The sequence below is a fragment of the Benincasa hispida genome, chromosome 1 (assembly GCF_009727055.1).
Source record: "Benincasa hispida cultivar B227 chromosome 1, ASM972705v1, whole genome shotgun sequence".
In the NCBI taxonomy this organism is placed as follows: Eukaryota; Viridiplantae; Streptophyta; class Magnoliopsida; order Cucurbitales; family Cucurbitaceae; genus Benincasa; species Benincasa hispida.
The window spans coordinates 56,602,402-56,630,095 of NC_052349.1; the positions used below are offsets into that span (position 1 = coordinate 56,602,402).

The 27,694-nt window shown below is 32.6% G+C and overlaps 1 protein-coding gene across 1 annotated transcript; it reads left to right on the plus strand.

Moving 5' to 3' along the window:
* The first annotated feature begins 6,887 nt into the window (after positions 1 to 6,887).
* On the plus strand, positions 6,888 to 11,776 carry LOC120070203 (2-C-methyl-D-erythritol 2,4-cyclodiphosphate synthase, chloroplastic). Its single transcript, XM_039022068.1, has 3 exons — positions 6,888 to 7,317; positions 7,975 to 8,105; positions 11,254 to 11,776. Exons 1-3 carry the CDS (start codon positions 6,987 to 6,989, stop codon positions 11,485 to 11,487), a joined length of 696 nt encoding a protein of 231 aa, XP_038877996.1. The 5' UTR covers positions 6,888 to 6,986; the 3' UTR covers positions 11,488 to 11,776.
* Positions 11,777 to 27,694: the final 15,918 nt, after the last annotated feature.

Consider the following 27,694-nt stretch of genomic DNA (forward strand, 5'->3'; position numbering starts at 1 on the left):
AACGTATACCTTCCAAATTTACTGAACTTCTCTTTTATTTACAAGAGAATAAAAGTATATCAATGGAAAACTTTGCTCATTTGGACAAAATAATATATGTTTTTTTCAAAATCTTTAATCAAGTCTACAAGCTTAATATCATATTTGATTTTTCGCTTCAAGTCTTTTGAATTTTGGAAATGTATTGTTTACTTTAAATATAATATACATAGATGTACTATATGCAAAACATAAATATTAATTATTCCTATTCTCTTTAGGAGATTCAAAAGAAATCCAAATATCTCTTCAGAAGATTCTAAAAAACTTGTAACATCCAAATAATACCATATTTAGGGATTAAAAAGATAAATAGATTCCCAAAATTTGCTTCCACACATCATTTTCCTTTTCATTACTGAGGATTTTAATTTTTAGTTTTTTTAATGTACTACAAGTACAATATTATTGTCTTGCATCACATTTGAAAAATAAAATTCTCCTTCAAAACATTATATGTATGTGGTTTTAATAAAATAATTGTTTCTTTCTTTATAATATGATTTCGTCCATAAATATTAAATACTGCAACATTCACTTTAGATGATGATATTAAATTATTTGGTCGAAACTCAATTTTTTTATAGAAACATATGCTCATTTGTTTTATTCAACCTCAAAAGATGTTAGATAAATATTCATCATAATGTTTCAAACATTTTCTCTCAAATTACTAATCCAAGAGCAGAGCATGTTTGATATATGAAAATAATATATGCTTGTTAGTTTATACACATTTACTAATTTAAAATATGTGCAACTATAGGTGCAAGGCAAAAACAATGAGTACTAATCTATGAGACACAGATACGACTACACGATACGGAGACGATCAGATACGGCGATTCGTCAATTTCTAAAAAATTAAGATACGGATACGTCTAAGCATGCTTCATTTTATATATATATATTTTTAATATATATATTTCTAAAAAAATGAGGATACCGATATGTTGAAGATATATTTTCTTGTTCTTTAAAAAAATCTAGAATATAGATAAATTTAGCATACGAGTTAATAACAATAGCACAAAATAGAATACAAACACTAAAATAGAATACAAGAGAAAAATATCTAAGATGTTGAAGTACAAATAATTAATAAAATACTATAGAAAAGTGACTCATATTGTAAAGAAGAAGAAGAAGAAGAAGAAGAAGATTAAAGGGAGAAATATGAAGATAAATGAAGAACTTCTTCATTGAATTGTTGAAAATATCCAAATGGTTTATATTCTAGTGGATTCTGTGGGGACTCAAATGTGAAGATGAAAATTAGATGATTCTAGTCCAGGGTTGGTCCGTTATTTTTTTTTTTTCCTTTTTAGTTTTGGCCTCGAGTAGTGAGCTTTTTAAATAGGTTGCTTAGTTTTAGATTGGGAAAAATTAGATGAGTTGCTTGTCTTTTTTCTTTAAAAAAAGTACGTGTAGAAATAAATACGTCAAATCCCGTGATAGATACGTATCTGAAAATTATCTGGAAGTATCGGTATCCAATATGTGTCTGATATGGATTCTTTGCCTCACATGAAGTATCTGTGCTTCATAGGCACTAATTGATTTAGGCAGCTTCATGTGCATTAAATCAAAATTAGCTTTAGGAAGAGTAGTTAGCTATTATACATAACGTTTATAAATTTTGCCGTTTGAGATTTTAATCAATTCAAAATTTCCCAAATTTATCCATATGAGAATAATTTAAATATTCAACAATCAAATAAATTTCACTATTAGCATAACAAACAAAAAATTGACTAATTCAACTCCCAAGTGAGTTCTTAGGTAGAGATGTTCGATTATGATCAACTTAAATACCTTAGTCTAACCAGAGTAGTCCTTAGACAAAGCTTCTTTATAGTCATATTTTTTTTAATTTCTAATTCATTATTTTATTTAATGGCTAATTAATATATTAATGACCCAAGTGAATAATTAAAAACTAATTCACTTAATAATAATAATTAATATCTAAAATCTTAAACCTTTAAAAATAATCTTGGATGTTTATTTCCATATTTGAAAGGAAAAAAAATAGCATTATATTGAGAGATAATCTTAATAGATAAAATACATATTATTCTAAACAAAACAATTAACAATTGAAACAATTGAGGAGCATGCTTAATCAATCGGGGTCTTAACAACTGTATATAAAACCATTTAAAACATAATCACATGCATAATTAAAATTCAATAGTAAAAATGATTGACATATTTGATAGTCATAAGAAACAGAAGATAATTTAGATGACAATGATCAAGATATTATATCTTCGAAATTCTTGCCTTTCAGAGATTTTCTCTATGTCGCCTCAATTTACACTGTTGCCTTGAACAGACGCCACCAATTAAAAAATTGTTTGTGGCCAACTACACTAAAATATCATTATTAACAGTCACGTGGCCGCCTAAAACACTTTTTAGCCATTGAAACACCAAAATACGTATGCATATATTTCAAATAAAACTCAAGTTACAACATTACTTATCTAACGTAAATTGTCACGTGGCCGGTTAAAATGCATCACGTGCACCCACACACACTAAAGGTTTTATTTATTAAATATCATCAATAATAAAATAACTTGGAATCAAAAGATTGGAATATCAAGACATATTGTTTATACTATCAATTTCGTGGTCTGAAGTTTGATTCCCCTATTTTAATTCTAATATCTTTGGAAAAAAAAATGGTTTCTCCACTAACTTCAAGTTAAATGCAACTGCAAATTTGCAATTCACTAAATCTCATGTGTTAAATAGACGCAATAGCAACACTTGCAAATTTTATGCAAATTTAAAATACTGCCCTTTTGGACTTTAGTTTTAATATAATAAAGATGACTATGTTGGTGAGAAAAACCAATGATGAATACATCAACACATGCATATAAATATAATTTTGTCTCCTCTCATACAAACAATACCAAATCACCAAAATCAGGGTACTCACCATATTTGAATGAAATTATAAATACCTAAAAAATTATGATCTTTAGCATTCTAAATATTCCATTGAATTAAATCCAATCTCTATAAAATCTTCGAAGTGATAGAAACTCATGTTGATAATGTGTTGTAAAATAAGAACATTACAAGAGCAAAACAAGAACAAAACAAGAACAAAAGAAGCAAAGTAAAGAGGCAAGTAGAAGAAAAACTAGATATAACAAATATTAAACTCAATTGTTGATGTATATTATAATGATACCATATAACACTATTTATAGGACATAAAGGGTGTACAACATGAAATTCAATGAGAGGTTTATAATATTTGATAATCTATATAGAATATGGATATCTACACTAAATAGTACATTGATAGTAGCTTTCAATTAACATATATTTTTGAAAAAATTGCAAAAACTACCCATAAAATGTGAACCCCGTACTCCATTTTTCCTACATAAGTGAATAACAAGCGTGTTAAGTAAAATTATGAAAGGAGGTAAAGAAAGTAGACAGATGGAGAAAGAAAATTCTAAATATTAGAAATACTTAGTCAATGGTGAGTTTTAGATAATATAACAAGTGAAAATTGGCTAAGTATGGAAGAAAAGTGTAGACATACGTTGATGGAGAACTATGGACGCATGAGGTTGCGTGTGTAGCAATCAAGGCTTATAGAGGCTAAGTGTTGAAGGCAAGGATAAACTATGTGTTGGTATTAAGGATGAACACATGAGTTGAAAGGCATGATGCGTTGATAAGGGTTGCGGTAGCCTCAAGTGTATGTGAGTAAAGGCACTGGACGATCGTGTAGCAGATGATCGGCACTATACGATTGGGTATGCGATCGTCTAGTAAGTGAACGACACTACACGATGAGATAGATGATCGTGTAGGCGGGCACTTGGCGATCGTGTAGTAATTACACGGAGGTAAACGATGCTCGTAGTAGCTAAGTGATAGGCTAAACGCGAGATCAATGAGATCGTTGAGAGTGAGATCAGTAAGATCGTTTGCTAAACGTTTGAGCTGGACGATAGGCGCTGAGCGCTAGACGATACGAAGAATCTCGCTAAACGATAGCGCTATACGTTGGACGATAACATTAAGCGATGGGGCGTTGGCACTGCACAATCAATATCAGCGCTAGACGATGAGCTGCACGACAAGTGCTAGATGATAGACGTTGAATGCTAGACAATAGACGTTGAATGCTAGACGATAGACGTTGAATGCTAGATGATAGACGTTGAATGCTAGACGATAGGCGCTGGGCGTTAGACGATGGAGTATNGATAGACGTTGAATGCTAGATGATAGACGTTGAATGCTAGACGATAGGCGCTGGGCGTTAGACGATGGAGTATGCGATGCACGCTAAATTTATATTATGAGGCGAAGGCCTAACGTGGGTTATGAAGGAAGGAAAAATAAATTAATTAAAGAAACTCACTAATGGGAATTGGCCGAAAACACTAAGTGCTGGATGAGGTGGCAGTTTAACCCTTGAACAGGGGAAGCGAAAGGAAGTATAAAAGAAAGAGAAACTTCAGAAGCTTAGTTTTGGAAAAAAAACTTGAGCAAATTAAGTGAGATTGATGCCGTTTGAAAGCTAGGAGAATCTAGATTTTGAGGTTGTTTTTCAAGAGAAAGATCTCACACGAAGAATAGCAAAAAGTGAAGAAATTGCATAAAGGGTAGATTCTCGGATTAATCAGGGCTCGAAGTGAAAATTGGAAGCTTCAAGCCAAATTACAAGGAATTTGGGGCTAATATTTTAAGGTAAGAAAGTAACTCAATTCTAAACAAGTTTGTAGAAGAAAGTTTCTTAAAAAGAGTTCTGGATTTTGAGTTATGAATTTTTTAAAGTGAAACAGGGAATCGGTGCATAAACAGGCAGCTGCTTGGGAAGAATAAGCAAGCAGCTCACCATAGTGAGTGAGAGCGAGCGAGAGATAAGAAAATGAGCGAGAGTGAGCGAGAGATAAGAAAGTGAGTGAGAGTGAGAGTGAATAAAGGAAGAGGAGGATCTCGCTAAGGATGCAAATCTCGCTGGAAAGTCACAAATCTTGCTGCAAGTGGTAAGTCTCGCTGATGAAGATGATCGCTCATGATGATCATCTTACTAGTAATGCTATTTCGTTGGCGAAAGTTCCATTAGTAAGCGAGCTACCTGAAGCATTTTGCTAAGAATTCAAAGGAATCTAACCGGAGATAATGTCCTTTCAGGCCAAGAGGAGCTAGGAGAGGCATATAAACCGATAGAAGCCCCGACGAGCTGTGAGTGACTCTAAATGCTTTAAATGTTTTAAGTAAATTGTTAATTCTTATGAATGTTCAGCAATGTATGTTTACTGAAAGCTATTTATGACAGCTATTCTCAAATAGTTACCAGGTAACGCATCTCACATTAGTGTTATGTTTATGCTATGCTTTTCAATGAACAAGAGGATGCGTTAGTATAGAAAGCTTTTGGGCAACTAAGTCATTAAGAGGTAAAAATAAGCAAGTTTAGTGTGAGTAGCTCAGTACTGAAGGACTAGATGAGAAGGTACTGAAGCTCAGTCTTAAAATTTGAATAGCTCAGTACTGAAGGACTAGATGAGAAAGTACTGAAGCTTTGTCCTAAAATTTGAATAGCTCGATACTGAAGGACATGGAGAAGGTATTCGAGCAGCTCGATACTGAAGTACATGGAGAATGTATCTGAGCAGTAGTACGTAAGGTATGACGACACTTAAACTAGAATCACATGAATGTAAGAAAAGTTGTTATTGGAAGTGTAGAGATCACTCCACACTAATTATGGATTGACTTTGAGGAATTGAGTAAAGGTTCTCTCTCAACTAAAGTTGCAAATTATGTTTTTAGGAAGAGAACAAAAGGGTTCCTTCCTAGTTAAGTAGTAATGCAGTAAAGGATGATAAAGAGTGAGCAAGAGGGTCACTCTAGACTGCTAGACTAAGGCATAGTCTAGCAAAGTAAGTAAAGTGCTATGTGATGTTGATTATGATATGAATAATAGTTGCCAAGTTTATGTTTCAGTAAAAGCTTTCATTTTTAATATTAAATTTATGTATGAACGTTATGCTTTAAATGCTAGTCACTCACTGGGCTTCTAGCTCATGTTTTCAAATGTTTTCCTTTCAGGTAGCAGTCAGTTCCCAAAAGACTTCTCTACTGCTACTCTGCCACTTAAAGAGTCAGGTTGAAGGAAGCTTAATTGAAGACCTGTATTAGTTAGTACACATGTGTCTATCAGATAGGGACTAGTATACTAGATGGGCTCATTAAGTTGTAATATTCATGTATGAAATGCTATAAAACCCTGTAATGTAAATGTGTTAAGTTCTGAGTTAATTTGTTCGTATATTGATGAAATGTACATATTCAGGGTTTGAGCAAAATTTAACAAGTTAGATAGGTAGTAAGTGCCAGCAAAAGGGTTGGTAACTGTTGCAGTCACCATTCCATCCAGGTTAAGAGGGTAATCTGGGCGAGGTGTGACATAAAACATGGCATTAGTTGCAATTACACCTTCAAACTTTCAATTGTAAAAATTGAGCCCTCAAACTCATTGAATTGTTATAATTAGACTCTCAAATTTATAATAATTGTAGAAATTGGATTTTCAAATGATAAAAATAAAATAGTAAATTAATACAATTGTTACGTTTTCTACGATTACATAAGTTCGAGGGTCTAGAAAATTTATTTATTAAATTATGTTTGAATTGGTACTAGGTAAGTGAATATTCTAACGTTAAAATAACATGCCAAGGACCAACACAACTACCCTTTAAAAAAAATTTGAAAATTGGAAAAAAAATAAAAGTAAAAATTTTGGTCAAAGAAATTATAAGGCAATGTAATAAAGAGGGGAATGGCATGAACCGTGACACTGACACCCTCCCTACGCGCCTTGCTGGCGCCAACAGCACAATTCAACCACACAAAGTCACAAACAACCAAAGCTTCTTCCTTTGCCCCTTTCCATGGCCGTCTCCGCCCCCTTCTTCGCCTCTCCCACCGCCGCCACAACCTCCCACCAATCCCTTTCTCTTTCTTTCTATCCTCCTTCCTTTCTCCGAAGAAATTTCACTGCCGTTTCCTCCTCCTCCTCTTCTCTACCTTCCTTCCGTGTCAAGTCCGCCGCTTCTCCCTCTGTCGCTCCGACTACCGCCGTCAAATCCGATTCTCCCTCCAAAACCTTGCCATTTCGGGTCGGACATGGCTTCGATCTTCATAGGTTGGAACCTGGGTACCCTTTGATTATTGGGGGGATTAGTATTCCCCATGATAGAGGCTGCGAGGCTCATTCCGATGGTAATTTCTTTGGTTGCTCCTTTCTGTGTTTTTGTTGGTTTCTTTGCTGCTGATAAAATGGAGAAATTTTTACCTACTTTATTGTGGGTGTTTTAATTCTTTGATTAATTAGCTCAGTTTTGTTGTTGGCTAATTATCCCTTCAATTTAACATTGAATAGTGCTTTTTAGGGTGTAATTGGCTGCTGTTGATTGCACTACTGACGAGATTAGTACTTTTTTACTTGAAATTTTATGGACCAATTAGGGAAAATTTTGAATCTTTCAACTTCTTTTGATGTCATCTTGTTAGTTTTTAATCTAAGATAGACGAATGGAGCAATAGCTCCATCCATGGTAATGACAGCATATTGTGTTTTGTCAATTTCTAATATATATTTAAAAAACCATAGGATGTTTTGTCCTAATGTTGGTGCTAAGACTTAGATTTTACAGTTAATATAGTTTGCTGTTATTCAAGTGATTTTGTACCTCTTGGACTTTGGAGTGTTGGGGATTAGCTTTTTTAGCACATTTATCTGCAATTGATCTATTGAATGGAGCTCCCATCTCATCAAGCTTTTTAGTAGTCTCAACTTTGGTTTCTGTCTCTGCAGTATAAGAGTTTCCTGCAACTCTTGCTAAATTTTGAAGTATTTCTTTCTTTTTGTTGATTTAGGGGATGTTTTACTACACTGTGTGGTTGATGCAATTTTGGGTGCTCTGGGGCTTCCTGATATTGGACAAATCTTTCCAGATTCAGATCCCAAATGGAAGGGTGCTCCATCATCTGTTTTCATGAAAGAAGCTGTAAGTAGTTATGGCATAGCAAATCCATACACACTTACCTAAGTTTGTTATGTTTACATATGAATCGTGTCCTCTTTTAACTTATTTAAAATGAGACACATGGTGCACTGTACGGATGATCTAGGATTCTGTTGTTGCTTTCATACGTGATGTCATGAACTCATGATGTCTTTTATGCTTGCTTGTTGTTCTCTTTAGAGAGGCCCTCAATAGCATAGTGGATAAACCAAATCACATAACCCTTTCTCAGGTTTTCTCAATTTTATTGGTTTCTTCGATACGTGTATGTTATGTCACATAAGAGTTTTATTATCTTTGTTCAATAAATTTTATGAGGGTCATATCACATGTCGAGCTCATACTCAGGACCGACCTAGTGGTTGTGTCAAATTTTATGCATCTCAATATATTGAGTATATTGACTATTTTCTTTGTTGGCACACTTTATGCTTATCTAACAACAGAATGTACATTGTATCAATGAAAGAAATGCCAAAGTCTATTATGTGGACCTTAGATATAGCTTCTCTCTCATAATCAACTTCAATCATGTTGCCTGAACTAGACTGACTGTACAAAGGGTTTCCACCATGTAAGATGCTACCTGGAGAAAACTACAAAAGATCTTTGAAACTGAAATCCAAAAGGAAACATGAAATCTCACCAAGGACCAAACATCACCATGGTCCCTCTCTACACCTCTAAACACTCTGTTGTTCCTCTCCCTTCAAGTATCCCATAATAAAACATACACACCCGGAAAATCATAAAAAGTGGTCGTTCTCTTTGAAAGGTGGATGGAGGTGTAACTCCTCGATTGTCTTCCTTGTTCAAACCCTTTTGTACCATTATACTATTTTATTGTACCTGCATTTTGATGTTGGTTTGGGTGGGGAATTTAAGAATGTATCTCGGTAAAGAATGAAGAATTGTTTTATACCAATCTTTCAACCATGTTAAATATCTTTCACTTTTATTAAGAAACAAAGAGTTCTACTGAGACAAAGGAAGCGATGCACAAACAGAGGAGCATAAGAGAAGCTTTCCAAAACCAAAAGGAACTGCAGAAAGGTTTTCCAATTCACGTGTATCAAAAGAGAAGAAAAGCTGCTAATCTTATATCTTGGGTTTTCCTTTTACTTCTCTCCTTCGAAAATACACATGTCTCTTTGTATAACAATTCTCACCAAACATCATACACCAAAGGAATCCAAAGGAGCTTTGTCTTCCAGTTGAAACTTCACCCAACAACCGTTTGTGTAAAAGAATCTTGGATATCATCTTGGAGGCCCCATATGCAATTAAAATTATTGAAAGGAAAAAAAAATTATCCTAAACATGACTGGGTCTCCTGAATCCCAGGATCTTAGGAACCTCAGGTAGCATGATGTTGCTCCATTATCTTGTGAATTTCAAAATTTTCCAATGAGAATAATGCTTGTTGTGGATTATTGCCACTAAACCTGGATTCAGTTTCACCTACCATTTCAGGTGGCTCTTGGAGTGCGCTACTTCATTTTTTTCTATCTTATGAAACATTTTAATGCTTCTTATAAGAATCTCATGTGATATTTAGATCGAGAGGAATTAAAGAACTTTTAGAGGGGTTCAGAGTGGTTCTAGAACTGTGGGCTAGGCGGTTCACCCTCATATAATTTTTAGAGGATGATGCATGGATAACTAGTCAACTTGTCTGGGATATTTTTTATACTCTAGGTTTTTCAATTTTTTTATTGGGTAACTAAGCATTGATTGAGAGAGAAAATAATAATTAAAGAATATGAGGACATGCAAAAATTCTGGTAGAGAGACTGATGCTAATGGACTCCAATCTAACAAAATAAACAAAATTAAATAATTTAAATTGCAAAATCCTTGTACGCTGAAAGCCCAAAGATATGTGGAGTCTAACAATGCACCAAACCTCTTCTCAAGAGGTCTCCGACCTCCCAGCAAATGTCATAACAAAAGTATAACATAAAATTAGACAAGTTTTGAATTCGTATTAAAGCATATTCTGACCTCAGAGATAGATGCTTCAACGGCGTGTCCCTGCTTCCTAGATTGTCCTTTTACTGTCAAATGCTAGGATAAGTAACTGGATGCACTGGTGCTTTTTGCAAATGCTTAGAGAATGTATGGAGCCAGAATTATATGGCCATGGTGTAACTTGTACAAATCATTAGTTCATAGATTAAATACAAGTTACATCAACTTAAGTTTTCCTACTTTAGGTTTCATAAATTCAGGCTTATTAATCGTGAGGCAAACAGAACTACCATAGTTTGGGCTAGAGGTCATTGGTCAATAAGGGACAATATAATTAAGGATTCAGCAGGGATGGGTTCAAGGCATAATGACTATCTACTTGGGGAGTTGATGTCCTACAAGTTACCTTGGCAACTAAAAATAATAGGGTCAAGGAACTGTCCTTGAAGAATTGTTGAGGTGCATGCAAAATGGTGCAAACACTCACAGATAAAAGAAATCATGAGATGAACGATCTTGGAGAGTCTAAGGGAAAGGTTAATCAATAGTGAGAAACCTTTGATTCACCCACACCATGCTGTGTAGTTCTATGATATTTGTTAAAATCAATTTATTGCTTATGTGGCTTATCCCCTAGACCTTTTTGAAGGTTCTATTACTAACATGTCGACTTCCATTGTGGGTAATTTATTTGGATCCAAGGCTCTGCGTGCTCTACGCTGGGAGGATTTGCGAATCTATCACCAAATTTAAAAGTTTAGGTTGAGGGGTTATTGTAAATTTCTTACATTTTCTTTAATATCAACCCAAGGTTTAACACATGGGACAATTATGTGAAATGAGAAGAGAATAACATTATAGGGTAGGGGGTATGAACTTTGCAGCACTATATTTAAGATTTAAAAAGTGACGCTGATGGGTAGGTTAGGGTACATTTATCTTTTAAACATGTGGTTAGTCAACAAACCTAATCCTAAAGTCTAAATCTCAATCCATATGTGAGGAGTCAACAGGCCTCTCGCACAAAAATCTGAGACAAGTGAATCTATTTAGCTGACTGAAGTTGAAATAAATAGTTCGAATTCAGTGCATTTTAGATCAAGTTCAATTATCTGATTAGTTAAGTGAAATCTTTACAGTTATTTTTGGTTGATTCCAGGTGAGACTAATGCATGAGGCAGGTTATGACATAGGCAACTTGGATGCCACATTGATACTTCAAAGACCAAAGCTTAGCCCTCACAAGGAAGCTATCAGAGCGAACCTCTCTGAGCTCCTGGGAGTGGACCCCTCAGTCGTGAATCTGAAAGCAAAAACACACGAGAAGGTCGACAGTCTCGGCGAAAACAGAAGCATTGCTGCTCATACTGTGGTCCTCTTGATGAGGATATAGAAGCCCCAACAACAATGTGCTCTTAAAGTGGAATATGCTTTATCGACAATACTTTGAATTTCCCCCCATCCCTCCACAGTTCCTTGCAAAGTGCAAACGATTGTAAGTTGGTTGTTGCATTAAACTTTTTAATCATTCAACAACATGAAAGAAAATGGTTTGGTGGGAAAGGATTAGAAATTGCCTACAATGGTTTCTTATTTTTCCTCCCTCGTTTTCAATTTTACTTGATTAAACTCTAAACTTGAAGTACATAAATTCCTATGTAATTGTTCAGTTGCTATCTTTAGGAAGATTTGTAAATAGGATTGAGTATCTTTGTGACTTTGTCGTGATATCTTTAGAAGTTATTGAGTTGGAAAAGAACCAAAAATAACTAGATTACGAAAAATATATTTTCTCTTATTCCTTGAGTGATTGAGAAAGATCCAACACACAAGAGGATTATCAATCAATAGGTTGAAATCAAGCTATAATGGTGTGTGTTGAACTTCATAATGTGAGGGGGAAAATGATTTATGAGATGTGTAGCAGTTAAGATAGCTTCACCCCCAAAAGGCTTTTGAAACTTGTTAAGCGAGTAAGCATTAGGGATTGGGGCATTAAGGAGGTGGTGTTTTTGCGTCCAACTACATCATTTTGTTAGTTTTAAGGACATTGATATAGGTTTGAAATTGGATTTGAATCGTTTTATGAAAGACTGGGAATAGTTGGTTGGTCTCATATTTATCTTTCATAAGGAATGTCCAACTCAAAGTGTTTGATCATCAATTAAAAAAAAAAAAAATTGTGCCCCATTGATATATTTTACCCTTGAAGGTCCCCAAATGTCTCCATGGATGAGAGAATAGTTGAGATGGACAACAAGTATGAGGTGAAAATGATCACGTGTGCGTTTGGAGGGTTGACAAATTTCACACAAAAAAACACTCTTTTTATTAAGAAATAAATTGGAAAACAAACGGTTGAGATAAATGATAGATGTTAATTATTACTTAGTAAAAAGAGATTTTATGTGATATATTGACCTCGAGATGCCCTAAATTAGATAGAATAAGCATGTATAGGTCATTTAACTGTCTAAAATGTGTTTTTACTATTTTGGGGCTGATTTTATGGGCTTTTTATTGATGTTTTTGACTATTTTGCATAAATCTATCTTGATGCACCCCCATCACCCAAGACGATACAATCGCATCAAAACCTTAATTTTCCAAATTCATGCCTAGTCATTCTGGTTGCTATTTACTCAATCCTCAATCATTCTTTAGTGCTAAAATTGATGGGTTATTGTTTAGAGTATGAAATTCGACCATTCTTCAACCAATTTGGGCCTATAAAAAGATTAGAAGCTTTTCTTTTCAATGAACCACGACCAATCCACGAAAGTCATCCCTCCTTGGATGAAATCTCAGTCTCACCCTTCTCTATCAAAGAACTTCAAGAATGAAAGTTTCTCTGAAATTTGAAAGCTCTAGGTCTTCCCTACCTTGTGAAAACGTGTGGAGTGATAGGATTTATCCTTGAGAAAGGATAATCACCCAAGGGAAAGATTAGGAGACTGAGAGATTGCCTCAAGGTATCATTATATGTATTTCCAGTACTACCTTAGTTCATTTATGCACTTTTCTATTTATCTCTTCTTTTCATTCGTTGAACATTTATCTTGTAATCATTATGATCTAATGAAATCTATTCATTCTTTCCCAATCATGAGCTACATTCTCTAAGGGATTCGATTATAGGAATACCATAGGGCTCTGTGGCTTGATTAATGCTTATGTTTCATACCTCTTTGATTGAGTTTATGGGAAAATATTATTAAGTTAAACTGATCACTTAATTTAGAAATCTAGTGGAGTCTTACTACTGAGAATGTTAGGATAGAAATTGATGTCACACAAGAATACGAGACTAAAAGCCTAGAAATAGAATTGTCATGTCACCTTAGAAATTAGGGACACCATAGAATAAAGAAATTGTGTGTAAATAAATCTAAGATCCAACTAACCATAGAAATATAGGCATTAGCTGGCTAGAGTTTCTAAAAGAACTTGATACAAGACCAAATAGGAGAAGTTTTCTGTCTATGACTATGTCAATGTCCAGATATGATGCAGTTGCATTGCCCGAGACACATTACCCTTTTGGTTGAAATATAATTGTATCCATGCTCAACACTCTTATTTACTACTTTTATCAACATTCAACCTCAAGATCACTTACTTATCAGTTACCCCTTGGTTTGCATCAAATAGCTCTTTTTAAGAAAAATTGAATTGCATAAATAGTCTTGTAGAATTTGACTATTGGATTACTCTAAAATTTATTACTTCATCAATGGTGTATACTTGCACTTAGACCACTCTTATTTATATTCTTATCATTCATATACATTTGGTTGATTAGTAGACAAAGTTGGGATGACCAAGACAATAGTACAACATCATGACAAGACTATCCTTATTTAAAGATTCATACGTAGGATCGGTATGACAACCTTAGAGGGGGGCGAGGTGGGGAGAGGTGAATAAAGTTTATTTAAAACTAATTAAAACTCTTTCCTAACAAGTAAGTTAAACAATAAATTCAATTCAAAATAATCAAGAAGTAAATAATACTACCTTAAAGCACCCAATATGATTTTAATAACAAGATTGATGAGAATGTAGAAATTCATTTAAGAACCACCAATCAAAATATGAGCTATTAACTTCAAGAGCAAATATTACCATTAATTTCATTTAATAAACAATAATAACACATTATTGCAAAATTAAAGTAGGAGAGAGATAGAGAAATTAACACTGAAAATGTTTATAGTGGTTCGGCACAATCCGATCTACATCCACTTTTATGGCTCCTCTTAGGCATGTTACTACGAACTTAACTCTTTCCACAGCTTAGAGTCGAACAGCTACAACGTTCCTTTTTCGGATACAAGAACAATCTTGATCCTTTTTACGGTTGAAGTTCAAATCGTTACAATACTCTTGTTATGGGTTCAAAAGTAACCCTTTAAAATAGATTTAGGAATGAAGAACAAGATGAGAAAAACTCTAAAAAGAGTGGATTTACAAATTGTAGCACTCAATAAATTAATCCTCTCAATATAATAAATCTCTCAAGAATAAGATGAAAAGAAAAATTACGAGCTTGGAGAGAATAACAATGGTGACTATGAGGATTGTAAAAATGTGTAATTGTTGTTATGACTTAGAGAAGATGAGTTTAAGTAGAGAGAAAAAATTGTTGAAAACCACATTTAATTTGGGCTATTGAATCTTGGAAAAGAAAAATCAATAACGGAGATTTTAAACTTAACTAACTGTTAAACACAAATAAAAAATAATATAATAATATATATCTTTCAAAATCATTTCTTTTAAAACCCAACAAAAAGCAATGTCCACCATGTGTCCAAAATTAGCCATTAGACGCAAATATAAACTAATATTAAATTCATTTTCTTTTTAAAACCAATCAAAAAATCAAAAGTCCACCATGTGTCATTTCTCCATTGCTCCAAGTGGCACATTTTATTTGATCCACTTTGATGAGAAAGATTTTGCCACATCATTAGCTCGAGATTTTTTCATTAGGCTTCTTTCAACTGTATCTTCTTCATTTGAACTATATTTGAGTTATTCAAATTGCGTTGGAATTGTTGTTCTGAACTTAACACAATAGACACTTCAAAACACTCAAATTGTTAGTAAATAAATTCAGGTTTATTATCATCAAAATATTAATTAATTAATTAATTTGAGATTAAGGGTCAAAAAGATAATAATCTCCCTTTTTTTTATGATGACAAACAAGTCAAGAAAAATGAAATTCAAAGATGGGTGTGATATAAAATATGAACTTAAATCACAATCAACCATACATAATTTTAATTAACTTGAAATCGAATGATATATTCAACGACATGCATTCATTTTTCTTAATACCTATCCTCCTCTTGGAATCAATCAAAAAAGAGCAAATAAGAAAAATAACATAAGGGACAAAAAGGCTTTTAGCACATATCAACTTGAGGGTAGAAATATCAAATAAATTTTCAAATAAAATTTTATTCCAAAGACACAATTACTCCTCCTAAAAGGATAAGCGATATGCATAAAAGGGGTACACAATAATAAATGAATATGAGAATCAGTATCATCAAGTATATAAAATTCACATCTATGAATTAAGAGAAAAGCTCCCCTAAAATATGCATTCGCCTTCTAAAAGAAATCAATAAATTCCAAGAATAAATTTAAGCAATTGAGATACCAAATTATCAAATCAACATTATCACCTATTGTGCCATATAGAGATAAAATTAAAACAAATATATGCAAGATAGCATACACAAGGAGAATTACTCCAACTTTGAGCAAAAACTTCCTGAATATAAAACCAATACCATAAATACTCCCCATATGAGAAAAGAATTTAACAACTCTTCAAAACCACATGTTCAAAACACTTTTTTTTTTCAATATAGGACATACAACATACTTTAAAGTAAGTTTCATTCAACAATGTAAACCATAGAATATGCATAACTCATACTAAAAAAGCATTTAATAAAATTTTAATCTATTCCATCCAAGAGCATAAACAAGATATATCAATCATCAAAATAACAACAATCTTTTCCAAGATTGGGTATTCTTTTGCTTAAAATTTTCCAAGAAAACACAAGGATGGAGCAATCATCCACTTGGCCAAAAAAAAAAAAAAAAATCAAATAATAGGCAACATAGATAAATGCCAAATATAGTCATTTAATCATTTCTCATGCATTAAACTCAATCAACAATGTAATTCACAATATCTCAAATTCTAATCATTCAAGACATATTATTTCCATAATCTACCAAAAGAATAATTATCTTAATAATTCAAAAAAAAAAATTACCAAATAATAAGTCATTTTCTTTCTTGAAATCAAGCTAGATACAATAGTTGCTCCAATTTGAATTAATTTCTCATTTGAAATCTACGCAACAATTGCTTCTTGAATCACACCTACAAAAGAAGCTCAACCAAAAGAATTTGGTACCCATTTCTTGAGTCCTTCATTGTTAATGAGCAAAAACTTTGGAACTTATTTAAGATTAGTTCCAACAATACTATTATTGATTTTTGACAAATAACAAGTACTGGATTTATGACCAACTTTGCCACATGAATAACAAGTCACATTAGGCAATAATTTATTTTTAACCAATTGATTTTGCACTTTATGTTTATTTAAGAAATTCTTGTTAGGAGCATTTTTCAATTTAAAATAGTTTGGTTTAATATGACCTTTAACTCCACAAAAATGACATATAGGTACAATTTTTTATTTCACATGCATATTTCTAGTTCTTTCATGTTTAGGCATAAAATTAGCACTATGCATATATTTTGATTTTTCATGAACATGTTTATGCACAAACTTTGATTTTTCATGCATATATCTACCTTTTTCAATCTTGGACATAATCTTTACATTATGAGCACAAATTGATTTAGCATGAAATTGTCTATCCAAGTTTTGGTTTTTCATGGATATACCTAACTTTTTCATGCTTCAGCACAAATTTTTAACTTAAGAACATTGGATAAAATATCATTAGACATACAAGGGGTGCCTTTACCAAAAGTAGTTTTAAAATTAGATGATGAATTTTCATTGACATACTCTAATCCCCTTCTGCTGTTAAAAGGTATATCTAAGTCAATAATTTTATCCAATTTTTGTGCACCTACAGATAATTTCTTTATAGACTCTTTTGCAACTTCAAACTCTTTATTAGCAAACAATTCTGACGTACTACTACAATTGTTAAGTATATGGGATCTCTTGACTTATTTTAAGTGTCGAGTATCTAAATTCTTGACATTTATTATGGATCAAGTTTTTCATTACTTAACAGTTTTTACTTGTCAAATGTAATTTCTTCTTAACACCAAAAAACTGGCAACTTAGGGAAAACTTGACATGTTTTGCTTGTCAAGCATTTTTTTTTTTTTTTTAAAAAAAGTAAAATTATACTATTAGAAATTACCTATACAATCTCCTATTTTGAAGTCGAACAATGATATAGAAATTCCAGACAACACATATATTGAACTCTTTAAACTTGTTCAATCATTTGAAAATTTCCACCAACCTAGTAAACAAAAGTGTATATATATCCTTGAACATAGATGTCATCATATATATATACTTACAACATAAAATGTTTACAAAATTCATAATAAAGTCCATACGTGAACAATCTAGCTAATTTGTAAGTTATACGTAAGACTATCAACCTGGCCATGTATATGAACAATTTCAAAAAGAATGTTCAATCCCAATATAAACTAAAATCCCATATCTGCCATTTCAAAAATTACACAAACTATATAGATCTAGGTACCCAATATGATCAACACACATGTTTCCAAAATTATCATATGAACATTCTAACCCTATATCCAATATCAACAATATATGTCTAACCCATATCTTCAAAAAATTGAATGTCAATATCCAAAAAATGTAAATCATCACCATCACATGTGGAAACCAAAAATTCAGCTAGCTTTACTCACACCTCGTCCAACTTAAATTGATTGTACGAGTCACTTGTATCAATCTAATATAAAACTCAAATATTGAAGTCAATATTTATTTTGTCAAATATTATATATTTGAACTATTGAGAATAATGCAAATAGGTATTATTTAACAATATACCAAATATGTGACTACTTTGTTTCCTTTGGTGATAATATCTCTCATGTATCTCATCACATAGTATCCACATTCAGTGGTTCCAACTTGTAAAGGCACGACAATAATACATAAACTAAAATAATTTATGTTGCATACACACTAGGAATAACCTACATATATATAACTTCATTAACGAATCAATATGTTTATACTTGCCTTTATGGTTTTCCATAATGTTTGCTTTCAACCTTTTTGAATATTTTTCTGGGATCGAAAGATCGCAATAGCCTTGTTGCCTAGTAATACCCACAAAATAGTAAAATAAAGTAAACTTTAAAATGAAGAAAATCGTCATAGAACAAGAAGTTAACTTATGTGTCTGTTACGTATCTGATATCTACTCGAGACAAAGCCAATAGTGTCCAATGACCAATAAATAAAATACAAGTAGTATATGTTTACTGTTAGTACAAGAACTTTCAATGAATTGATTAGTAAAACTTTACTTTCGGGTTCAATCTCATACGTCAATCTTGGTTTAGAGTAAGATCCATGTGCAGACGTCGTTTCACCTTGTGTTATTCGAATAGCTTCCAATTCATTTAACGCGCAAACGAAGCACTTCATTCTCTTGACTAAGCTCCTCAAACTAAACCATTCCTTCTTTTGAACGTTTGCTTGTCTGGAAGTAAGAGGTTGGGTAACAAAGCCGCAACCCCACTATATGCCCACTACGCTCTTGTGTACCTAAGGCCTGTGTCAAAACATCATTGAAAGATGGATCTTTGTTGCCAAGTGGATCATAAGCCTTTGAAAGTTTGTCCTAAGAAGAAATTGTAAAGGGCACTGCAATAATACATAAACTATAATAATTTTATGTTGCATATGTTGGAAGGTACCAAGGCACAGCGAAAGAAACAAAGATCTATAAGCACTCTAATTCATTAATTTTAACAGAAAAGAAAACTTGCTTCAACAAACATAAACGGGTTTCAAGACATACCTTTGAAGAACTTCCTCTAAGCTTTGAACCAGCTAAAAATCTCCACAAAATCTTGTAGTAAACCATCCCAAGATCTTACCCACTATCCTCTTGATGCTCAAGATTGAGTAATGGAACTCAAAATAAGCTGGAATTAAAGGAATTTGGAGAAGCTCGCAGCAGCAACCCAGCAGAAGAACAACCTACTTCTTTCACGACTTTTTCACAAAAAAATTTTCGATTGCATTACCTTCAAAATACTCCAATCTCTTCAATATATTGCAGACATTCATGCAAAGAAATTTGCTGCATGAGATGTAACTCATGCTTAGAGTTAATGAAGAGTTAAATGGGTTGTTGGCTAGTTCATGAAGAAAATAATGGAAAATCAATTTTTCCAACTTTTGTGTTTTTCTTTTCTTTTTCAATTTTATCAAAATTGATTTCATAAATCAATTTTATTCAATAAACCTAAAAATATTATTAATTTTACAAAATTAATTTCATAAATTAATTTTCTTAAGAAAATTTATAAATAATTATTTAAACAATTTAAATAATTCTAATTAATTTAATATCAAATATTAAATTAACTTTTACACAATCCCATCTTCAAATATTTAAATCATATTTAAATATTATTTCTCCAAATTCATTTAATTCTAATTTGAACACTTCAAATTAACTTATCATGTTATTCTAGACCTTATCCATTTAAGAGCTAGTAGGGACCTTGTAGACCTACAGATCATGGGCTCCAACAATCTGAGATTAATCGACTAAACTCATTAAACCAATCTAACCCCCATTCGTTAACTAATGGGTGATTCCACTAAAGCCCATAGTTGAACTCCCCTCACTGTAGATATATTATGTCTACTCGATATAACCATGATTAGTAAGTTAACCCTTCACAGGTTGCTCGTAATATTGACTGGGTCAAATCTCTGTTTTACCCCTGAAATTACCTATTATTCCTTAAGTCTCACTGATCCCCTAATGAACAATTGATTTTTGATCCAATCAACAAATCGAATCCCTCTCAGACCAATGAGATGGTGAGGCCTCTTGTTCAAGACCCAAAAATCAGTACTTGAAGGGAACAACCTCTCTACTAACCCTAATCGGGTAAGAGTGAATTCCCTCTTGCACCCTATGTTCCCAGCTATTCATCCGATCTTATCCTCAAAATGATAAGCTTATTGAGCAGAAGCAATTGGCCTACTCTCACCGTTTGTAGATCAAAGGATAATCCCAAACAAACAGGAGCTCATATTTAGCTTAGGATTAAGGTTAAGTTACCTAGGTCATCGCTTTGAAATAGTCAGTCTTAAACAGTAAATAGCGTTATAAAGTAAGAGCGACTGATTTCGTGGTCCGATCTTGCACAAAACTCATCTGCACATGACACCCTCACTCCTCATGTCCCAACATGCACGAATTAGGATCACTTCGTATGTAGCACTTTACAACTCTTTGTAACAACTACAGAGTAGGCTGCATCCAATAGTGTTACTAGAATAAGGTACCCAACCTTGTTCATATACTATAGATTATTTTGACTACTTACTCAAACCTGATCCACTTGTATGTCTCCACATTAAGTTCAAGTACTCATGTAATAGTTAAGGGACTTAGGTTTATTGGATTTCTAAAAAAAAAATATATTCAATAACAACTTTATTGAATTCTCAGAATAAGTTCTAATGTTTACAAACCACGAGTTTTAGGACATAAAACCCAACAAACTCCCACTTGACTAAAGCTCCAGTGGTAACTTATATATTTGATATATAAGACTGAGTTTCTAAGTTTTATAGAGAAATACAATAAACAAGGGTATCCCATACCCATGGTTTTACCATTCAGTATCTCATACCCGATATTTCTCCCACTTGCCATAGGTTATTAATCTTCTGTATTTCTAGTCTTACTAGATGATTCTTAAACACTTTAGCCAAGAGAATCATTGTAAACATATTAGTGTACAAATAGGCTTCTTATTAGATGGGGAATGCATTGAGGTACTCTCAACTATTTGATTAAGATGCATCTGACTTGCCTTAACAACTCTTGTTAACAGTCAGATCTAGAAATCTTAAATTTATTAAACCTCGATCTTAGCTGTTTAAATATCTAAATATTTGCAAATGACTTTTAACAATTTGATTCTTAACAGAAGTTGCTATGAGATAGAACAAACATATTTCTTGAAAATGAACATTTCATTCAAAACAAAAATATGTACAAAAGGTTCATTACAAGATTAACAAAAGTAGGTAACTACATCTTCATTAGCAACTTCTCCTACGGATGAGCTGAGCAAACGATCTCCAGGATCTAAACAGCCTGTTTGCCTTTCTCTGCTCTCTTCTCTACAAGATATTTAGGGCAATTTCTCTTCCAGTGCCCTTGTTCATTGCAGTGGAGACATTTCTCTTTCTCTGCAGCGATTTTCTTGCTCTTCTTGCTAGCAGGCTTCTTCTTCCCTTTTTCCTTTGTCTTTCTTCGCTGGAATACTCTTAGTCTGTGAAGAGGGGTCAACTTCAGGCTTGGAGTACATTCCTCTATTTTCAGCAGAATCAATATTTACTTCTGGTTCCAGACCCTTAGTTCTCAACATAGTTTGAAAAGCCTGCAGCTCATTCAGTTGAGTGGTCAAGTTGTATTCAATTTTATTCATCAAAGCATTGGTACAAAATTGCAGAAGATTCTTCGAAAGAGATTCTAGAATAAAGCCAACTTGAATTCTCTCATCCATCATAGCGTCGTTTACTTTTGCTACATTAAAGTGAACTATCATGTCCAGGACATGTTCACGAACATTGGTCCCCTCTTTCATGCAACTATTGTAAACGTATTGGATAGCATCATGCCTCAGGCTGAAGAACGGCTGTCCAAACATCCCTCTCAAAGATTCTATAATCTCTTTGGCAGTACTCATATCCTCGTGTTTTTTCGCCAGAACGTCAGACAGGTTAGCGAGGATATAAGCAAGGGCTTTATCATTCACCCTGATCAATCTATCAAATGCTTCCCAAAAAGTTCAGTTGGAATTTGAGCTAGGAATGGGAGGAAATTCCTCCGTTAAGACAAATCTCAAATCGTCAATCGTAAATATTATGTTCAAATTGGATTTCCAGGTTACATAGTTGTCCCCAATTAGTTTGTCCGAAGCCAACAATTATATAATTCAACTCATCATTCTGAAATTATAAACAAGTTTTATAAGTGAATTGCTTTTAAATCCAATCAAGTTTTAACAAAGTGATAATATACCCATAATCATTATTTTTGCAACGATACTTAAGTGATTTAGAACAAATGCTACCATGGGGCAGTCAAGAATCCCTTCACAAAAGCAAGACAATTCTTGACCAAATACTATCTCCAGAATAACTCATATTCCGATAGTCATTTAGTTATCGTTTTCGGTCAAGATCATTGCTAACACTTAGTAAGTCTTGGAATTAAGGGAATTTGGAGAAGTTCACAGCAACAACCCAACAGAAGAACAACCTTCTTCTTTCACAAATTTTTCACAAAAATTTGTTCGGTTGCATTACCTTCAAAACACTTCAATCTCTTCAATATATTGCAGACATTCATGCAAAGAAATTTGATACATGAGATGCAGCTCATGCTTAGAGTTAATAAAGAGTTAAAGTGGGTTGTTGGTGAGCTAGTTCATGAAGAAAATAATGAAAAATCAATTTTTTCCAACTTTTGTGTTTTTCTTTTCTTTTTCAATTTTATCAAAATTGATTTCATAAATCAATTTAATTCAATAAAACTGAAGATATTATTAATTTTACAAAATTAGTTTTCTTAATAAAATTAATAAATAATTATTTAAACAATTTAAACAATTCTAATTAATTTAATATCAAATATTAAATTAAGTTTTACACAATCCCATCTTCAAATATTTAAATCATATTTAAATATTATTTCTCCAAATTCATTTAATTCTAATTTGAACACTTCAAATTAACTTATCACGCTATTCTAGACCTTATCCATTTACGAGCTAATAGGGAAACCTCGCAGACCTACCGATCATGGGCTCCAACGATACGAGATTAATCGGCTAAACTCATTAGACCAATCTAACCCCCATTCGTTAATTAATGAGTGATTCCACTAAAGCCCATAGCTGAACTCCACTCACTGTAGATATATTATGTCAACTCGATATAACCATGATTAGTAAGTTAACCCTTCATAGGTTGTTCGTAATAACGACTAAGTCAAATCTCTGTTTTACCCCCGAAATTACCTTTTGCTCCTCAATTCCCATTGATCCCCTAATGAACAATTGATTTGTGATCCAATCAACAAATCGAATTCCTCTCGGGCCAATGAGAGGGTGAGGCCTCTTGTTCAAGACCCAGAATCAGCACTTGAAGGGAACAACATCTCTAGTAACCCTAATCAGGTAGGAGTGAATTCTCTCTTGCACCCTATGTTTCCAGCTATTCATTCGGTTTTATCCTCAAAATGGTAAGTTTATTGAGCTGAGGCAATTGGTCTACTCTCACCGTTTGTAGATCAAAGGATAATCCCAAACAAACAGGAGCTCATATTTAGCTCAGGATTAAGGTTAAGTTACCTAGGTCATCACTTTGAAATAGTCAGTCTTAAACAGTAAATAGCGTTATAAAGTAAGAGTGACTAGTTTCGTGGTCCGATCTTACACAAAACTCATTTGCATAGGACACCCCCACTTCTCATGTCCAACATGCACGAATTAGGATCACTTCATATGTAGCACTTTACAACTATTTGTAACAACTACAGAGTAGGCTGCATCCAATAGTGTTACCAGAATAAGATACCCAACCTTATTCATATACTATAGATCATTTTGACTATTTAACTCGAACCTGATCCACTTGTATGTCTCCACATAAAGTTTAAGTACTCATGTAATAGTCAAGGGATTTAGGTTTATTGGATTTTTAAAAAACAATATATTCAATAACAACTTTATTAAATTCTATAATGTTTACAAACCACGAGTTTTAGGACATAAAACCTAACAACATACACACTAGGAATAACCTATATGTATATAACTTCATAACGAATAAATATGTTTATACTTGCCTTTCTGGTTTTCCATAATGTTTGCTTTTGACCTTTTTGAATATTTTTTTGGGATTGAAAGATCGCAATAGCCTTGTTGCCTAGTAATACCCACAAAACAGTAAAATAAAGTAAACTTTAAAATGAAGAAAAGTATCATAGAACAAGAAGTTAATTTATGTGTCTGTTATGTATCTGATATCTACTAGAGACGAAGCCAGTAGTGTCCAATGACCAATAAATAAAATACAAGTAGTATATGTTTACTGTTAGTACAAGATCTTTCAATGAATTAACTGGTAAAACTTTACATTCGGATTCAATCTCATTTGTTAATCTTGGTTTAGAGTAAGATCCATGTGCAGATGTCGTTTCACCTTGCGCCATTCGAATAACTTCCAATTCTTTAACGCGCAAACGAAGCTCTTCATTCTCTTGACTAAGCTCCTCAAATTAAACCATTCCTTTTTTTTTTTTTTTTTAACATTTGACTATGTGAAAGTAAGAGGTTGGGGTAACAAAACCACCAACCTCAATATATGCCCACTACGCTCTTGTGTACCCAAGGCCTGTGTCAAAACATCATTGAAAGATGGATCTTTTTTGCCAAGTGGAACATAAGTCTTTGAGAGTTCGTCCTAAGAAGAAATCTAAATTCGATTATAATTTCATAAATGTATATATAAAATTTTCATGAATATAAAATGTAATACACGTCTTACAATTCGAAAAACAACTTCCTGGACGTGTTCATTGTTGTGTTTTCCATTCTTATCTACTCGGGCTTTCTTCCACATGAAAGCTCGGTCAAAATCACCTTCCTGTGAAGTTATTTTTTCTATTCATCATACACAAAGTTAGATTAGCATAACCTTTAAGACTAATAAAAGTTTAAAATAATATATTCTTACCATTTCCTCACGAAGATTAGCATAACCTTTTCTTGAAAGCCGATGGTTATACTTATTCTTAGATCGACAATCTTGTTGAAGGATTCTTTTTCTCTACACAAATGTAACAATTATCAGTAAAAATTTAAAAGGTTCTTAATAAATATTAATAACTATTGATACCTCAAACTCTTTACTTAATCTAGATCTAACAAATTCTTCCCAATGTTTTTTATCAATATAAGAATACATTTTTTTTTTTTTTTTGTTTCAGAAGTTGAGGTTCATTCTTGAATGACATGATATGCCTCGTCGTCAACCAATGCTTAAACTGGCAAAACGTTGTCCCTATGGTTTTAAGAATGACCTTTCTAGATCTACTATCGATTATAAAGGCAACCTATAGATTAGAATGTCAGTGAAAATATACATATCTCAATTACAAACAATGTTTTTTAAAAAAATATAAACATACATACCTCAACTATGTTATATATCTTATCCTTCAATTCAACAAACACATGCTTCCACATTGCATATGTAATGGGGACATGGTAATGCATGCACGATCCAATAAACAATTCTAAATCATGTTGCATATCTTCAAAAACATCATACAATTCATCATACGAAAGATATTTTTGATTTATCTCATCTTTTTCACTTTCATCTCCGGAGTCATTCCCCAAATGAGCCATCAAGCACAATGAGGATAGATCACATTTTTTTTCTTTTTCACTTCATGAAAATTTTCTTGATTTTGGCAAGTACAATTTTCCTTCACATCAAATAGATCATTAGTACTACAAGGAGAATTTTCTAAGCTATACATATTATTAAGAAAATTTCAAATGTCATATGCATAATCAAAATGTAGAATTGTTTCACATATTTGTCAATCTAATGCATAAAATATGATATTTATTGCTTTAGTATTATAAGTAAGCAACTCATTGTTCAATTCCAATTTACCCAAATCATTCTCACAAACATACAAAATGTTCAAATCCATAGCAAGCATAAATGTTTTCATTTTATTTTTTCATACATCATAATTTCTATTTTCATCAAAGTATGGGGGTCTATCAATAGAATCACTATTTAAAATTTTCATAATTCTAGCAGTTAAGCTTTTCAAAATATTAATAATAATTTATGTGGAAGAGCAACTTGGCTCTGATACTAATTGTAGGATCGGTATAGCAACCCTAGAGGAGGGTGAATAGGGATTATTTAAAACTAATTAAAACTTTTTCCTAACAAGTAATTTAAACAATAAATTCATGCAAATAAATTGAATTCAAAATAATCAAGAAGTTAATAATGCTACTTTAAAGCACCCAATTTGATTCTAATAACAAGATTGATGAGAATGTAGAAATTAATTTAAGAACTATCAATCAAAATATACAAATATGAGCAATTAACTTCAAGAAAAAATATTGCAATTAATTTCATGTTATAAATTATAATAATACATTACTTGCGAAATTAAAGTAGGAGAAGGATAGAGAAATTAACACTGAAAATCTTTATAGTGGTTCGGCACAACCCAACCTACATCCACTTCCCAACCTCCTCTGGGGGTATGTCACTACGAACTTGACTCTTTCCACGACTTAGAATCGAACCGCTATAATGTTCCTTTTTCGGGTGCAAAAATAAACTCAATCCTTTCCATAGTTGAGGATCAAACCGTTACAATACTCTTGTTATGGGTTCAAGAGTAACCCTTTCCAATAGATATAGAAATGAAGAACAAGATGAGAAAAACACTCTAAAAGAGTGGATTTACAAATTGTAGCACTCAATGAATTAATCCTCTCAATATAATAAATCTCTCAAGAATAAGATGAAAACAAAAATTAAGAGCTTGTAGAGAATAACAATGGTGACTTTGAGGGTCATAAAAATGTGTAGTTTTTGTTGTGACTTGGAAAAAAAGATGAGTTTAAATAGAGAGGAAATTTTTTTGAAAACCACGTTTAATTTGGAACATTGGATCTTGGAAAAAAAATCAATGATGGAGATTTTAAACTTAACCAGTTGTTAGACACAAAACAAAAAAAATCATATAATAATAGATATTTTTCAAAATCATTTCTTTTAAAACCTAAAAAAAAGCAATGTCTACCATGTGTCCAAAACTAGTCGTTAGACACAAACATAAAATAATATTAAATTCATTTTCTTTTTAAAACCAATCCAAAAATCAAAAGTCCACCAAGTGTCATTTCTTCATTACTCCAAGTGGCACATTTTAATTGGTCCACTTGATGAGAAAGATTCTGCCACATCATCAACTCTGGATTTTTCCATTAGGCTTATTTCGATCGTATCTTCTTCATTTGAACTCTGATTTGACTGATTCAAATTGCGTTGGAATCATTGTTCTAAACTCTATGCAATAAACATTCGAATTGTTAGTAAATAAATTCAAGTTTTAGCATCAAAACATTAATTAATTAATTAATTAATTAAAATTAATTATTTTGAGATTAAGGGTCAAAAAACCAACATCATAAACATACAAAAACTTAT